The sequence below is a fragment of the Hydractinia symbiolongicarpus genome, chromosome 4 (assembly GCF_029227915.1).
Source record: "Hydractinia symbiolongicarpus strain clone_291-10 chromosome 4, HSymV2.1, whole genome shotgun sequence".
NCBI lineage: Eukaryota > Metazoa > Cnidaria > Hydrozoa > Anthoathecata > Hydractiniidae > Hydractinia > Hydractinia symbiolongicarpus.
In genome coordinates, this window is record NC_079878.1 from 16,437,811 (window position 1) to 16,455,794 (window position 17,984).

General features: G+C 34.8%; 1 protein-coding gene across 3 annotated transcripts in view; it reads left to right on the forward strand.

Moving 5' to 3' along the window:
• Positions 1-17,984, forward strand: part of LOC130641586 (peroxisomal targeting signal 1 receptor-like) — a 94,577-nt gene that overhangs the window by 71,224 nt on the left and 5,369 nt on the right. For 2 of the 3 annotated variants that reach the window (XM_057448457.1, XM_057448459.1), the window contains exons 16-17: positions 16,783-17,073; positions 17,380-17,839. In XM_057448457.1, the coding sequence (XP_057304440.1) occupies positions 16,783-17,073; positions 17,380-17,538 (450 nt within the window). In that variant the 3' untranslated portion in view covers positions 17,539-17,839. Of the gene's footprint in view, positions 1-16,782; positions 17,074-17,379; positions 17,840-17,984 lie in introns of those variants that run through there. The other variant, XM_057448458.1, reaches the window with a different exon arrangement.

The following is a 17,984-nucleotide window of genomic DNA, read 5'->3' on the forward strand; positions in this document are numbered from 1 at the left end:
GTGGTCCCTAGTTACCCACGCGGTGAAAAATCATTGACGTCACCACCTCGTTTCCAAGTTATTTGGCCTTAAAGTTTTAAGTGCACTGTAATGGCTTCACTAATCTTAATTAACTTTCCTTTGACGTCAATACTATTTAACCGTTAAAGTTTGGTACATTACAGAACAATTTTATAGGCGATGTTTTATAGAATTTGTTAAAGAAAATTATAAAGAATATAATCCACTTTGCAAAAGTCACAGACAGAACTGGGGTATTATTATATAGACAAGAACTACTACATGTTAAATAAAAATCGTTTCGTCATATTCCATGTAACCGATGTATATAAGTTTAGCTAGTTACACAAAATGTGAAAAATACATTATTTGCATACACAAAATGTGAAAAATACATTATTTGCTTAAAAACAGTCCTTAAACTCTTTTTAAATATTATGTAATACTTTTTTAAAAGTTGTTGTGGCTTGTTAATTTAAGCTTAAAATGTCAAATCAAATAAGTTACAGTCACATTCTTAGCAAAGACCAATAAGATAACATTACGGTAGCTAGCTTAGCTACATGTAAAAAGCAACATACAACTGAAGCAAACATAAGCTAGCTACAGCAGCTAATAGCTGGTCAGTTGAATATAAACTGGAGACTTAGCTAGGTATAAAGAACATGGCTACATATTTATAAAGTCCAAGCTAGCTAGCTATTAGGTTGTTGTTGGTGTGGTTGGTTTTATGATGCTAGCTAACAAACATGTCTCGCATCAATAATATCATCAAAACTGAAAAAAACATAAACAAACCTTACAGAAACCTTTCTATACTTCATTTATATACCATGCCCCTTTTTAAATGCTTTTGTAAAGATTTATTTTGAAGGAAAGAGTAGAAATTGCTTAAAAAGAACAGCCATCTTTTTTGCAAACACAATTTCCGTTACTTTGTGCTAGAACTTCATTTAACAAACCACATAAAACTGGCAGCTTTTCACGACAAAGAAGACATAATTTTTTCGGCGACTTCAAAGAGAATTTCGGCAACATCAAAGGAAAATGGCGATATCAACTTTGCCTGTCACAGAGACACGGAACTGGCGTATTATTATATAGATTTTGAGTATAACTTTGAAAGGTTTACCGTATGCAATAGACTGAATAGCTGATTTTGTGCGACTTAATGAAAAATGCTAGGTTTTTTTTAAACGTTTGGTATCCCTTTTTACCCTGGTGTACTTCTGGAATAGCAAAGCAAGTATATAGTTTTAGCGTATTTAATTTTTTACGTAACGGTTGTTAGACACCTTTGATTTTTTTACACATTTCCCATTTTTATTTTTTATATATATTTTTTTTCGCACATGCTTATGTATTTAGAAGTTTTGTTTTAGCGGTTATAAACATAAAATAATGCAGATTGTGAGCAACCTCGACCCCAGGGCTTTTTCTTTTTTTGTCATCCCGTTACAAAAGAGACAAAGAGCCCAGTGTCGAGGTTGAAATGTGAGTTTTGAAAATTCAAATTACTGTGTTGTCTGATATACTTTTGTTCCTGGTGTACTTCTGGCATGGCAAAGCAAGTATAAAAGTAACAGTTGTTACACGCCTTTGCATTTTGCTTTTTTATTTTTTATTTTTTTGTTGCACCTGCTTATATTTTTAACGGTTTTGGTTTCAATGGGTATAAATATAAAGTAATGCAAACTGTGAGCAACCTCGATCCCAGGGCCTTTTCTCTCTTTTTTCCGTCTCGTTATAAAAAGAGACAAAGGGCCGAGGTTGGATTGTAAGTTTTAAAAATTCAAATTACCATGCTGTATGTTTTTGTTTGGTATCCCTTACACGCATTTCATGGAGTCATTTAGTGAGATGTGTTTTGAAATGCTTTGACAAACTTCTTTACTAATAATTTTAGCGAATAATTTTCGCATTGTCAGAGGGTTACAGCAAGTAAATAGTTTCAATAAAATAAAGTTTTCAGTAAAATAGACATTTATTTTTTAAGGTAATAAGAAAGAAGACCTAAATGATTATATAGTGACCCCCTGATTTGCGTTTTTTTAACTTTTAAAAAAAAGTAAATTTTAGCGTAACGCCACGTCATAAAAAGTGACCCGTACTGTGCGTGTCGTGGACTCACATGGTTACTCACACAAGCGTATTATGATAAGAGATTGACGTGAAGTAGTAGTAGTATTGACGTCGCGCCTTAACGTCAGAAAATTCAACATATTAACATATTATGCCTTTTTCGGCAACATCAAAGCAAAATGAACACATCCACTTTGCCTGTTACAGACACACAGACACACTTAGCGTATTATTTACACTAAAACGGGCTTTGCGAACACTGAAATAGGCTTAAACGAGGGCAAAAATCAACCTCGTATGCGGACGTTTTAGACAGAAACGAAACATTGAAAAAAAACAATGACAACTTAAATGTGTTTCGTTAGCATAAATCATTTTAAGACTGTTTCGCCCAATGTCAGGGCTCGTCAGCATGCCTAGGACAAATAAAAAATAGATTAAAAATTTAGTTCGTTAAGCCCGACATGGACAGTCATACTGCCGCTCCGGAAACCAGGTACTGTCGGCTGGAGTCAGACCGAGCCCGCAATAAGGAAAATTTATTTATAGAAAGAGATTATTGTTAAAGTGGAAGTAAAGAAATGGCTCTGCACGCACAGGAATTAATTATCATTGCAGCTAGCTGTTTTGTCACATCATCGTATGATATTGTAAAATCTACAGAGGGTTGAGTATTATCATTACAGCTTGCTGTTTTGTTACATCATCGTATGATGAATGTTAAATTCTTAGAGGGTTAAGTATTATCATTGCAGCTTGCTGTTTCGTCACAACATCGCAAAAACAAATGTAATGTATACAACTACTGCAAGAAGGTAAATGAAAGAAACTAAAAAGAAGGTAATTGGATTTATAACGTTATCATCACCTTCATCACCACCACGTAAAATTTAAGCATTCGAGAAAGCTTAGAAGGAAAAAAAGACTTAGTTGCTCCTTGACCCAGGTACTGTCAGCGGAGCCTACTGAGCCCGGGGACAATTTTGAATCAATCAGGTTTGTAATCACCAAAAAAAGGGGGGGAGAGGGGAGAGAGAAATATATTGGGTATGAAACTTATTACAGAAAGTAGTTTCTTAGGTATGGATTTGTACAAAAAATTATACTTTATTTTAAAATTTATTTATATTTATATTTTTATTTAGAAAAGGAAGAAACGATATTATTTATTTTATTACTTGTTAATTTTAACTTTAGATATAAACAATCTGAGTATATATTGACATGAGGCTACATAGAAAAATAATTAATTTAAACATTTTACTTAAAATCCAATCTCCTGTTTTTAACAGCAAACTTCGTTCACATTCGCAGGATGTCACTGGTAATGTGGCAAGAATTCTTAAGGCCACAGTCAAATTTTCAAATTGTAATGATAAAATTGCTTTAAGAGTGGCTGAAATATTATCAGGATAACTATCCTGCATCTCCCAGTACTTATGCCAAGCTCAGCATCAAGAGCTAAAAAGTTTGGCATGTCATCAGAATAAAAGCTACAATCAATATAAAAAGTGTTGCGGAGAGGTTGCCAAGGCAAAGGCATTAAGCACGGCAAAGGTAGCCAAGGAAAGAGGAAGACGAATCAGCAAGGCAGGGGTAGGCAAAGCATGGGAGGCACAGGCAAGGTCATAGTAGGCAGGAACCAGAAAAGGCATGGGAAGGGTAGGCAAAGGCATTAAGCACGGCAAGAAAAGGACACGGCAATGTACGGCAAAGCAGGCAAGGAAACAGGAAGAGGAATCAGCAAGGCAGGTTTATTTGTTGCATCTTAAGGTTGAATTACATTGTTTGATGACAAACAGGGAATTTTTTTAGGTGGACTGAGTGGTGTGGATGATGCAACAGAAGGAAGGCTCAAATTGTCATCAAAGACCAATGATTGGTAGTGATTTCTATTTACCCTCCCAAATAAAAGCACCTGCAGTGGTACCATCAGTCAATAGATGTGCCACTTGTTGTTTCCCGGCAATATCATGTGTTTCATCATGAGTAGGACTAATAAGGGTATATGAGTGCTTTGCAGTACTGATATCAGATGTTATCAAAATGTTGACGCCCAGCATTATTGCAGCAGCTCGTATGAAAATTTCTTCAACATAAACAGTAGGTTTTGACTGAATTTGTAAGTCGCGTTCCCGCTCTTCAGGGCTTTTTAATAAAAAGGTTCTATTATTTTGAAAAATTTCTATGTCGCTATTTTCGCGGACAATTTGACCACAGCTGCTCGTAGTTCAACATGGTTCTGGAAATTAAGTTCAGAGGGGACAATTTGTCCGATCTCAGGCCGATCAAGTTGCTGTAACACTGCTCTATAAAAACAGTTGCCATCTCCAATCGTCACTTCACGATATGTTATATTTGACAGACCAATACTTCTAGCATAAGCAACTATATGGTCTGCAGAATTTTCACTCATTTAAAAGATGGGCAGCATAAGATTCTTGTGCTATTTGGAAGTCAATATCATTGTTATTGAAGGGTCCAGGATTGCTTTCAATATCCCCTGATAACAATAACAGTAACTTCAAATTTGCAAGATTGATGTTACAGCTTAGACAACACATAAAAATTAATAAAATAAAAAGTTTCAAAAAATAAATGAAGTGATTGCTATTATCCAGATTGTCAAAAAACATTCCTGAATGGCTGTGGAAATTTGTTTCATTCTTAATATCATTACTGGAATGAATAGCAGCTACATTATAAAACGAACCGATGGTGGCACGATATGCCTGGATTGATATCATGATTTTTTTTTACTATGTGAATCAGTATTAAAGATGCACCTAGCAGCAGTTATTGCACCTAAATCAGATATGAACAGTAAATAATAATCTAGTAAAAGATGCACGTAGCTGCACTTTGCACCTAAATGTTTGTTTGTTTGCTAGTAGAAGACACAGAAAAATTATCAAATAATACTTATCCAAAAATCTGTGAAGTATCAAAAAATTCCAGCAAACAAAACCAACACGCTCCGGTAAAATACCAGAGGGTTTAAAAAAAAAGTGGCGCCGAAAAAGTATATTTCGGTCGCTAAATCACGTGATATATTTTGGCCACTCAAAGCGAAAAATGTTTGTGTTTCAAAAACTTCACGTGATCCATTTTATCCAATTAAATCGAGGCTAGGCATTTTATTAAAATTTGGCTACCTTATGTATTCAGTTTAGTATGAGTAGCTAGAAAATCTAGGCATGTCACTAACAAATTAGCTTTAGGAGTGTGAATGATCTCTTTGAAGGTAAAGAAGGAGTTTATTACATGTGAAAAAATATAGTGAAAAAAATTGCGATATACTAGCTCTACATGACCTTTCGTTTTCACCATAGTTTTCATGACAAAACCAAATAAATACTGGGAACAAGGTTGAAAAAAACATAAAGGTTGTATTTATAATTTTATTTATTTTATTTAAAGTTTAAGCTCTTCTGCTAAAAAGAATATAAGTTTCTTCAAGCCTAAAATACACGGTAAGTTTAAACGGACCGTTTAGTTGTGAAAAAAAACTTATAAGTTCAGTTACAGGTAAAACACCTGTCTACACGTTAAGTTAAAATGTATAAGTTTTTTTAAAAAATTTTCTTTTTACAATAAATCCCAAATAAAGAACATGTATATCTCTATTGCTATAGCAGTAGAAGGGATAATGGTGGAAGAAAAAAAGCAGACTAGCAGTGGTTGTAATTAGAAACCGAAGAAATATGCTCAAACCTTTAATTTAAACAATACCTCATTTATTCTCTTAATTTCAATAGAAAAAACAGTCCGTTTAAACTTACCGTGTATTTTAGCCTGAAGACAGACTAGCAAATGCTCTAATTTTTGATAAAGACTATTTCTACCCAAAATGGTCACCAGCACTGTTTTTCTTTGCGCTTTTTCTAGCTACAAAGATTTCTTTAGGCAAACAAGGTTATTTGGCTAGATTGTTGGACCAGCCCCTATACATAAAATTGCACTTTGCAACGTCACAAACAACGTGGTTTGTGTGCTATTAGGATAGAGATGTATGCAATTTTAATTTTTCCAAAGATTCACTTGTTTTTCAATATAGATACTATAGCTAATATGTGCAAGTTTTTTCCTAGCCCTGTTCAGGATTTGAACCTGAATCTCTCATTTGCAAGCGTGTCTTAACCATTAGACCAACAGGGGATAAATGCATACATAATTTTACACATTTGCACATTATAACAAGAAGTTAACAGTAACGTCTAGGACAGGGTAACAACAGGCTGTTTCCGCTGTTGCATTTAAACCGAAGTTGCAATAAAGTTTTTTGGAAAATATCCCGGTGTTTCACCATTAAGCTAGCTCCATACAATTTCTTCGTTTTCTTGAAATTGTCCCTGCGTCCGACTTTCCCTTGGTACCACATTTAGAAAACAACAAAAACTCCATCGCCGTGCTTAAAAAATACTACTTTCTTTCTTCGTACTTCCTTATTCTTTTTTATTTGGCTTATTTAATGAGGAAATGGGCTCCGCTACTCTCCGCAAAAAGCTGTAAACTTGTCTTTCCATCCCAATAGACCATGTTTACTAACTAAAAACATCATCTTAGATGGAATAATTGACAAGCCCTGATAAGAAGTCACAGTAGATATGTCAAATCGTAACTTCAATTCAGAATTTAAATGGTCCAACATTGGAATAGTTGTTGTCCTTTTAAAATAATCCGAAATGTTTTCAGCAGGAATGTTAGATCTGTTTTTTTGACGTCCAAAAGTTCTAGGTTTTGTAGGAGTAATACATGCTTTTTGAGTTAGAGATACAGCTTTCTCATACCACATTTCATGATAAGCATCAACTGCATTTCGTGTAGCCATGGCTGCACTTTTAAGAGCATCAATCATATGAAGTCCCTCAAAAATATCATTGGATTTTCTCTGAAGCGTTCGTGTTACTGGCAGTGTTATATCAAATACAGACCGAGTAATTACCATTGTAATAATAAAATCAAAACTTGTAATTAATTTATATAAGGACAAGACTTTTGATGATGTGTCAATATTGCATTGCATTTGAACAAACATCTCCTCACGAGTGAAAACAAGAGGGACATAAAGTTCTTGGAATGTATCCATACCTTCAACACGTTTAATCCACCTTGCGCGACAAACATCCTTAAGCTTATTTTTTAAGGAATCAGGAGCATACAATTCAATATTTTTCACAAACATGTCTTTCCTTACTTGGGAAAAATTTTAAAAATAGGAAATCTCAATATTTTCTGTGATTATATCCGCACAACAATTAATTATTTCATTCCGTGCAGTTTTAGAAATATATGAAGAATTCTTATTACATTTTATAAGATGATTTTCAAGGGGTAATTTAAAAGATCAATAAAATTGCCAGTTGAACCAGTTAAAAAATTTCCAACTTTAGGATGATATTTACTATCATCCCTGTGACCACGAAGAGGAATAGAAACACGACCACATAAAATTATGTTGTCAACAATTGTTGTTAAGAACTTTCGATTATCAGCTACCTGTTTTTGTAGTTGGAATCTATGATTACACTGATTGGTTGAGTTTGTTCTAAAAAATTCTTTACAAATGTACTTAAAGTTAGGCTGGTTTCAATATGTAAACCATTTTTTGATGTTTCATGTTGTTTAAAAAAGTTTTTGGCAGCTGGCCAATGTCGAAAAGGTTGAGAAAGCAATTTCTGTAACTTAGAAGTTTTGTTAGCAACCTTGTGACCAAAAAGGATACATGGCAAACAAAACGCTCCATACAAAGTTGTTGAATATTTAAGCCATGAAAAGGTCTTTAGCCATTCATGCCGAAAGGAACGCCCACTTTTTTTAAGAAAAATAAAAGATTTATCAGGCACAAAAACATTGGTGATTAGGTTGTGTACACCTCTATCATCTAGACCTAAAACTTTAGAAAGGAAAGAGGCAACGTCATATTGATTTTCAAAATTTAAAACAGAGGCAAAGGAAATATCATTTAACCCTATTCGGTCCGGGGGGCGGATTCCGCCCCCTTTGACGGTTTTTTTTTAATAACTCCTGATTGCTTTCTTATATGGCTATGATACTTACTGAGTTTCAACATTTATCTATTAGACACCTGCATGCTAAATTTTTAGGTCCCATACCATTCAGAGGGTTTGATATTGGCCATTACTCGAAACTACCCCTAAAATCTCTATGAAATCCTTATAATAGGGAAAATATAATAACTCCTGTTAGGATTTTCCTTAGAACTTGAAACTTGCAACACAACTTTGTTTCGTCAAGAAGAATCATTTTGAATAATTTTGACACGTGATTAATCCGATTTCCCGATTTTGCCGGATTTTACCCGAAAATCGGGAAAAAACGGATTTTCGGTCAATTTTTGGCAATTTTTTATTCGATCCATGTAAAAACCGGAAGATATGTAAAAAACATTTTATTTAGCTTTCAGAAACTTCAAACAGAATGTAAAAATTCGCTCTAGAACAAAAGTAATTATGTTTTAAGCAGATAGTGGCATTTTTAACAATTTTCAAGCTTCTGATGACGTCACAGAAAATTTGCTGACGCAAGCAAAAATTTATTGCCGCCATTTTGTTCCTTTTATGACGTACTATAAGTGTGCCAAGTTTGATTCAATTTGAACAATCCTATGAAAAGTTATTGAGGGGGGGCGGAATCCGCCCCCCCCCCCCCCCCCGGTCATAGTATGTTCGAAAAACCCCGGACCGAATAGGGTTAAAGCTTTCTCATTGTTATTAAAATCTTCAGCAGATGTGCTATTATTGTTACTATCTTATAATCTTCAGTTAGTTTATTGTTAAAGGAAGCTTTATTAGAAAAGAAATTAAACTGTTTATCTTTAATCACAGGTTTTACAAGAGATAATTTCCCTGTTGCCTGTGCATCCGGAAAAAACCTTGTTTGCTTTTTCACAGGAGGAGATAAAACTTTTGTGTCCGCAGCTGAACCTGACTTGCGTTTACGTTTTTGCTTAAAAATAATTGGAACGAAATGATTAGGTGCAAAATTTTCTCTGGATGGAAGTTAGCCCTCATAGCAAAACAAAATGTGAATAGCAAAAGCAGAGCTTGGTTGTCTAGGCTCTATTAATTGGATAAACAACATTTGAGCTTTTTTGCATCCATAATCTGGGTAATAAGAAAATATATTCCTGTTTGTGACAGATGACAGAGCAAGCATAGCAAGAAAGGAACAATATTTCCGATCTACTAAATTTAAAATGGTTACCTCCTTAGCTAAGTCTTCTTGTTTTTTTGTCTGTGTTAAATGCAGAATTGCAGGCAGACATATTGAGAATATCTTCCATAGATTTAAAGAGACTTTCTGGAAGAGCAAGGACAGAAGAAAGTAGAGGATGCTTACAGTAAAAGTAAGCAAGTAAGCATCCTCTAGCATTCATAAATAGTTCCACTGACACAAGAATTCGCAACTCGTCCACCATCACATTTTTCCCAAACAAACACAACGTCATAGAACTGTACAGGCAATTTCCATTGACCTGAGACCTGTAATAAAAATAGGTATTGCTAGCTATTCTAAAACTTTAACTACATATTTTGCCAAACTGCTCCCTATTAAAGGTTTGTTTACGAAATTCAACTTGCTCAATATATAAGTAAACTAAGAATGCATCAACAAAAGAAACTGAACAAGCAAGACATTTGAGATGACCTTTGCACATTTTAAAACAACAAAGATTATTAATAATCTTTTTTAGGACAATATTCAGCTGCATAGTTAGTGGTCATAGTAACAAAAACGCATAGCTATTATAGAAACAACAAAAGATAACATAAACAACTCACTTCAACGTAATTGCGCAACCATCCTTCTTTAATTTCACATAGGCAGGAAGGTAGTATTCTGCATGGCAATTTCTTTGGATAAAACCAAAAGTAAGTTGTTTTTGCAACACGTCAGTAGATGGCAAAACAGAATTACATTTAAACTTTTTATTTAATTCGGCGTAAAATTTAAGGTAGCTCATCAAAATTTTCGTTTTCAAAAACTAACTTCAGCTCTTGCAAGCCGTGTTGAGAACAGAAAGAATCTTCCGCATGCCTTACTTATATTTATACCAAAATGCCTACAAATTTTGACAGGTTTGTTTAAAACTTTCTAACTAAAAATAGGTCAGGCCAACATAGGTTGACTCTAGTGCACGGTGAAAGCCTCGCGGGATAACCTAGAGCCAAGACTGGCTGACTTCCAAATTTCTGACTAAAAATAGGTCAGGCCAACATAGGTTGACTCTAATCCACGGTGAAACCCTCGCGGGATAACCTAGAGCCAAGACTGGCTAACACAGGTCAGGTCAACATAGGTTGATCCAATTCGCGTTATGAGAAAACAAGGAGGAATATTTCGATCTTTAGATTCTGGGTAACTTCGACAGAATTCGATTTCAATCCTCGGCATTTTTTACTAGGTCACGTGACAGGGTTGACCTAGTCTTATTCCGCGCGATAAAGCCCGTGGAAAAATCCAAGACTGGCTAACACAGGTCAGGTCAACATAGGTTGATCCAATTCGCGTTATGAGAAAACAAGGAGGAATATTTCGATCTTCAGACTTTTGTGTCCGCAGCTGAACCTGACTTGCGTTTACGTTTTTGCTTAAAAATAATTGGAACGAAATGATTAGGTGCAAAATTTTCTCTGGATGGAAGTTAGCCCTCATAGCAAAACAAAATGTGAATAGCAAAAGCAGAGCTTGGTTGTCTAGGCTCTATTAATTGGATAAACAACATTTGAGCTTTTTTGCATCCATAATCTGGGTAATAAGAAAATATATTCCTGTTTGTGACAGATGACAGAGCAAGCATAGCAAGAAAGGAACAATATTTCCGATCTACTAAATTTAAAATGGTTACCTCCTTAGCTAAGTCTTCTTGTTTTTTTGTCTGTGTTAAATGCAGAATTGCAGGCAGACATATTGAGAATATCTTCCATAGATTTAAAGAGACTTTCTGGAAGAGCAAGGACAGAAGAAAGTAGAGGATGCTTACAGTAAAAGTAAGCAAGTAAGCATCCTCTAGCATTCATAAATAGTTCCACTGACACAAGAATTCGCAACTCGTCCACCATCACATTTTTCCCAAACAAACACAACGTCATAGAACTGTACAGGCAATTTCCATTGACCTGAGACCTGTAATAAAAATAGGTATTGCTAGCTATTCTAAAACTTTAACTACATATTTTGCCAAACTGCTCCCTATTAAAGGTTTGTTTACGAAATTCAACTTGCTCAATATATAAGTAAACTAAGAATGCATCAACAAAAGAAACTGAACAAGCAAGACATTTGAGATGACCTTTGCACATTTTAAAACAACAAAGATTATTAATAATCTTTTTTAGGACAATATTCAGCTGCATAGTTAGTGGTCATAGTAACAAAAACGCATAGCTATTATAGAAACAACAAAAGATAACATAAACAACTCACTTCAACGTAATTGCGCAACCATCCTTCTTTAATTTCACATAGGCAGGAAGGTAGTATTCTGCATGGCAATTTCTTTGGATAAAACCAAAAGTAAGTTGTTTTTGCAACACGTCAGTAGATGGCAAAACAGAATTACATTTAAACTTTTTATTTAATTCGGCGTAAAATTTAAGGTAGCTCATCAAAATTTTCGTTTTCAAAAACTAACTTCAGCTCTTGCAAGCCGTGTTGAGAACAGAAAGAATCTTCCGCATGCCTTACTTATATTTATACCAAAATGCCTACAAATTTTGACAGGTTTGTTTAAAACTTTCTAACTAAAAATAGGTCAGGCCAACATAGGTTGACTCTAGTGCACGGTGAAAGCCTCGCGGGATAACCTAGAGCCAAGACTGGCTGACTTCCAAATTTCTGACTAAAAATAGGTCAGGCCAACATAGGTTGACTCTAATCCACGGTGAAACCCTCGCGGGATAACCTAGAGCCAAGACTGGCTAACACAGGTCAGGTCAACATAGGTTGATCCAATTCGCGTTATGAGAAAACAAGGAGGAATATTTCGATCTTTAGATTCTGGGTAACTTCGACAGAATTCGATTTCAATCCTCGGCATTTTTTACTAGGTCACGTGACAGGGTTGACCTAGTCTTATTCCGCGCGATAAAGCCCGTGGAAAAATCCAAGACTGGCTAACACAGGTCAGGTCAACATAGGTTGATCCAATTCGCGTTATGAGAAAACAAGGAGGAATATTTCGATCTTCAGATTCTGGGTAACTTCGACAGAATTCGATTTCAATCCTCGGCATTTTTTACTAGGTCACGTGACAGGGTTGACCTAGTCTTATTCCGCTCGATAAAGCCCGTGGAAAAATCCACTAAGGCAGGATAAAAAATGAAAAAGAAGCTTCATTTAAATTTTGATGGCGTCAGCAAAAACCACAAAACGACAAAAAAAAATTTTCAGAAATTTGTATACCTGCTGTTGCCTTTATCATATAGATCTTGAAGCGCTGATCAAGAAAATGTATAGGATCATGTATCTTTGACAAACGGTTGCAGGGATATTAGGGTTTGAAGGTTTTTTTGATGACGTCACCTCGTTTCCAAGTTATTTGGCCTCAAAGTTTTAAGTGGAGATGATATTGTGGTTGATCATGAAATTTCAAAGTTGAACTGTTAAATTGTTAGCTAGGAATATGTTGTGTTCTGTAGTAAATTAGTCCCTTGTAATCATATAATGTTCTAGTTATTGTTGTAAAATTGAAAATAAAAAAAAATATTATATGTAACAAATATGGCACCGGAAAAAAAAAAAGTTTTAAGTGCACTGTAATGGTTTTATTAATTTAATATAGGATGTTGACGTTAATTAGATTAGAGGACATTGACGTTAAAGTAGATGTTATTGGCGTTGCGCGTAAGGTCAATAACGAAAAGCTGTAATATTGTGTGCGCTTTACTCGATTTACGACATCATAAACCTGTATTAAAGCTTTTCACCTGAATATGTGCCATAGTTTACGACTACTATTAATTGTTCCACCGGGTGTTCAACGGAGTTTAATTTACTGGACTAATGTCAGAGCTAATGTTAGTAAGCAACTTGGTGTCCTGAACTTTATCTTAACCAACCTCGTTTTTATGCACTGTTTTAATTTTTCGTCACCAAGGCTTAACATGAAAAGGCGATATTGAAATAGGTCTATCGTGCAACCAGGTTGAACGCCTAGTTCACTATAGTTAAGTGTATACAAAGTCAATCCCTTTTATTTTAATACCGAATTTGTTGTTGAAATTGAAATGGTATTTTTCGCATTTTGATGGCTATTTTGTCCTACCTACTTTTTTCATTTGTTTTTACGAATTTTAAACATTGTTGGACATATTTAGTGTACAAGTATTGAATAGCCGCCCTTCCCCCTAAATTATAATATAAAAAATTAGTAGTAAAGCCATCTCGTCAATATTAGGACCTAAAGAGTATTGTCGAATGCCTCAAAGCTCGAATTATTCTTGCATAATAGTTGATAATATAGAGTACGAGAGGAGGAAGAAAATACGAGACTGAACAAGGCGTGCGGAATTATAAAAAAAATTGAGAAGTGCAAAAAAGAAGAAACTAGAAGTGAAAATTTGTAGTGTGACTCTTCGGGGTCATCGTATCATTTTAAGTTGGTCAATGCTTTTATCTTCTACATGCATAAACAAACAACAGTTCGTTAGTTCTTTGAGAAAAGTTTAAACATCCCCAGCTTCCGGCATTATCAGAATTTTTCAATATTTTGTACTCCGGATTTTTTTATTTTTTTTTTCTTTATTTAAAGTTAGATGCATTTTAGATTTCTATCATGGATAGACATCATACTAGATATTTCCAGTAATTCTGTATAGGTTTTCTGCACCAGACCAGTTTTTGTACACAACGCTCTTTTATGTGTTGCCGAAATGAGATTGTGTGCCTGTTTGCTGCAGAAAATCCATACAATGGGGCAATAATAGAAACAAGGTAAAATAAATAAGTTAAATAATAAATCAATCTGATCCTGTTTTAGAAAATTTCGTATCCTCAGGAGTGCTTTTGTCTTTGAGGGAGCACTTTTGCACATCCCTTTTGCGTTAGGGCAAAATGAAAGTTTCTCATCCAGAGTAATACCTAGTAACTTACATTGTTTTGATGGAGCAATAGAAGATGAGCCAATCTGAATGTTGATATTGCCAACATCAGCTCCCAGAATTATCATCTGAAACTTGCTTGGATTTGCAACCATACCATTTGAGTTGAACCAGTTTACCACTTTGACTATGTCCGAGTGCAAACTTCCTAGAACAGCAGTAATGTTACTCTTACAACTAAAAATGGTGTTGTCGTCGGCAAAGTTGCAGATATCAGCCTCAAATAACAGGAACAACAAATCATTAATAAACACATTGAATAAGATTGTTCATGGGACAAAGCCTTGAGGAACTCCTAACAAAATTTCTAACCACTCAATAACCGAGGAGCCCAACCTCACTCAATGTTTCCTGTTTGATAGATAGCTCAGTACAAGTTTTAATTTATTATATCCAACGCCATATGCCTCCAGTTTTGCAATTAAAAGACCAAAAGGGAGACGATCAATCGCTTTGGATAAATCCATCAAAACTGCACCGACTTTTCCAGGTTTTGAGTGACATTTTTGCCAATTTTGAAGCATGTTTAGAAAAGCATACTGACAGCTGTACCTCTTTCGAAATCCACAAAGATATTTAGACAAAAAGGTGTTGAAGAATGCTAACAGTTGTTTGGCTAAAAGTCTCTCAAAAACCTTTGAAACAGTTGGTAACAAACTGACAGGTCTATAATTTACCTTGTCTGTGGAGCTACCCTTTTTATATAAAGGGATTATCTCTGCCAAAGATAAAAGACTGGGAAAAACAGAACTGTCAATAATAGAACTGTTAAAACACTTTGTAAGTACTGGAACACAATATCTAGCAGCTAATTTAAGCATCTTCGTTGGAATCGAACCACTGACTTTCTTGCTATCATCCAACGTAAGAATTTCCGTAAACATGACATCCTCACAAATTGGAGACAACTCAAAAGTATGTGTTTCTTCGACTTAATGAAGAGGACACTAGGATGAGACCAATACTTCTCAACTGCAGCGAGAACAGCATCACACTGGGATGAAAGAGCTTGAGGAATGTGTGGCATGTTAAGGTTGTCAGTAATTTTATTAAAAAATTCATTAAATATGTTTGCAATATCACTATCATTATTATATAATACATCTTTGTCAACAAGAGTAATTCTTTCTTTATCATATTTGGCTTTTTCATTAAACAAAGGTTTTACCGATTTCCAAAAACCTTTACTCATATTACTTCGGCCAAAGTTGGAAAAAAAAGTTTCTTGTCCTGCCTATTTATATTGACCACCAAGTTTCTTTGTTTTTTAAATGCTCTCACATCATCGTCTTTCCCGGAAGTGTTAGCTACCCTTTTAAGACGCGAACGTTTCATAATCGCCTTTCTGAGAGCTTTAGAGACATGGGGCCTATTATTTGCCCTGAGAAACTTGGTTTTCAATGGAGCATGCCTATCTAATAAAGATGTAAATATGCTATGAAAATCATCATAATTTGAGATATTGGTCATAGACCGAGATATATCCTCTAAAAAATAAGTTTCATCAAAATTCTTATAGCATCGGTAACTAATTTTAATTGGTGGTAGTTTGACATATTGTGTTTTAAGCATTGTATTAACTAAGAAATGATCATCACTCAACCCAGTTACAGCCGCTTCTGTATGCATGAGAAAGTGTTTCCTGTTGGAAAGAATCAAATCAATGCAAGATCCTGTAGAGGACTTCCAACAAGTTTTCTCCTTCATGTGATTATAAAGGGAGTGAGTTAGTAAAAACTATCCTAAATCAGTATCAGCTGGATCTAGGTTGAAATCACCATTTATGAAGATATTATCATAATTATAGAAATCTAGGGCTTCGGAAAGTTGAGACAAAAAATATTTGGAGTTTTAACTTGGTGGTCTGTAAATACTGCATACTAACCATTTTTGTTTTTATACTCCTAATTCAACAATTAAACTTGAATATCAGGTTTAAAGATAAACTGCTCAAGACGACGTGGATTGTTAACAAAAGTTAACAATCCACCTCTATTCGCGCTGATGTCTAAACGATATGGATTCGAGTAACTATCCATTACAAATTGACTTAAAGGAAATGAACTATCCAGCTTTGTTTCTGCAACTGTTATGACGTCAAAGAGATCACCCATAACACACTGAAAACTCTTAAACTTATTACGAATTGAGTTTATATAACCAATAAAAACATTTTTTGGTTGGTCTCGACGTAAGCGATGCATTTTATCAATATCATTCTCCAAATCTGGTTGCTCAGGAGCCATCAACTCAGTGTTGTTCGAAGAATATCAATATTTGTTTATAACTTCAGCTAGATTTTTTGTTAATAATTTAGTACCATTTTTGTTCAGATGTAAGTTGCTACCATTAAGACGAATTTTGTTGATGTTGTTGTTGACGATATAGCAAATATTTCTTTCTGAACACATCTTTTCCATTAAATGAATGAATGATGTATGTCTTACTCCTGTATCTAGTCAATCACGTTCGGAATACTTTTTCCGTGCTAATGATAAAACTACAAACCACATCATAGAAACAATGTTAAACTAAGGCTTTTTATAAAGATTTTTTGTATAAATTTATTTTTCAGGTCGGTCTTGGTGTATTATTTAATATCTCGGGTGAGTACGATAAAGCGATCGACTGCTTCCGAACTGGAGTTCAAGCGCGTGTTGACTCGGCGGATATTTGGAATAAATTAGGAGCTACTCTTGCGAACGGAGGAAAAAGTGCAGAAGCGATCGAAGCATATCGAAACGCGTTGGAGCTGAGACCTGAATTTATCCGATGTCGTTACAACTTGGGAATAAGTTGCATCAATATGAAGTCCTATAAAGAAGCTGTGGAACATTTTCTTTCAGCTCTCAACATGCAAAAACAGGTACCGATAATTCCGACCGCCCTCTAAATGGCCAAAAAAGGCTAAACTTGACCAGAAAGTGCTGATCTTGGTACAATTTTTCTCTGGCAGAGAATTTCGCGGAGTAGCAAGATCGTTTTTTCTTTTTCTTTTCCATTTGGAAAAATACAATTTCCACGGCCTTTTTTACACTTAAACTGTTTTCAAGCTTTTCTACTCTTTTTAATTTCGAATATAGCGCTATTTTGGCAAGTTAAACCAACGCCGGCAAAAACTGCACTTTCCACCAAATTAAATTCGGTGTAACCGCTATGTGATTTCTGTTAGGGTGAAGATCCAACTCGTACTGTTAGTACAATGTCAGAAAATATATGGAGTACGTTGAGGATGACTCTTTCGTTAATGGGACGGTTAGATCTTATGAAAGCGACCGATAAAAAAGATTTAAATTTGTTGAATCTTTGTTTTAAAACAAACGATGGTTAGCCAGATGGAGAATTACTCATCGTGCTCTAAGATATGTTGCAAGATGTTTTAACTAGTTATTGAACCGATATTTCGATCGACTACATATGCAGATAGTTTTCATGTAGACGATTTTATCAGAGTTGTTTTGAACCACATTCGGCACATAATCGAAGTTCAATTCGTTTCATATTTCCTTGCGTGGTAAATTTGTATGATTTTTTATGTACTACATTCATCAGTTATCTTGTCGCAAATATGTGTCCTTCAGAAAGTTAATCTACACGAAATATATGCTATATGTTAACTTTTTACCGAGTGAGAGTGCAATTTTTACTTATTCCTAAATTGTACAGTGCAGAAAGCTTTTTTATGTGATTGGCTGAAATAGCGTGCAAAAAGCTTATTTTTTTCTAGTTGGTTAAGTGGAAGTATTGTTTTCTTGAAAAAACGAGAAGTTCTCGGGT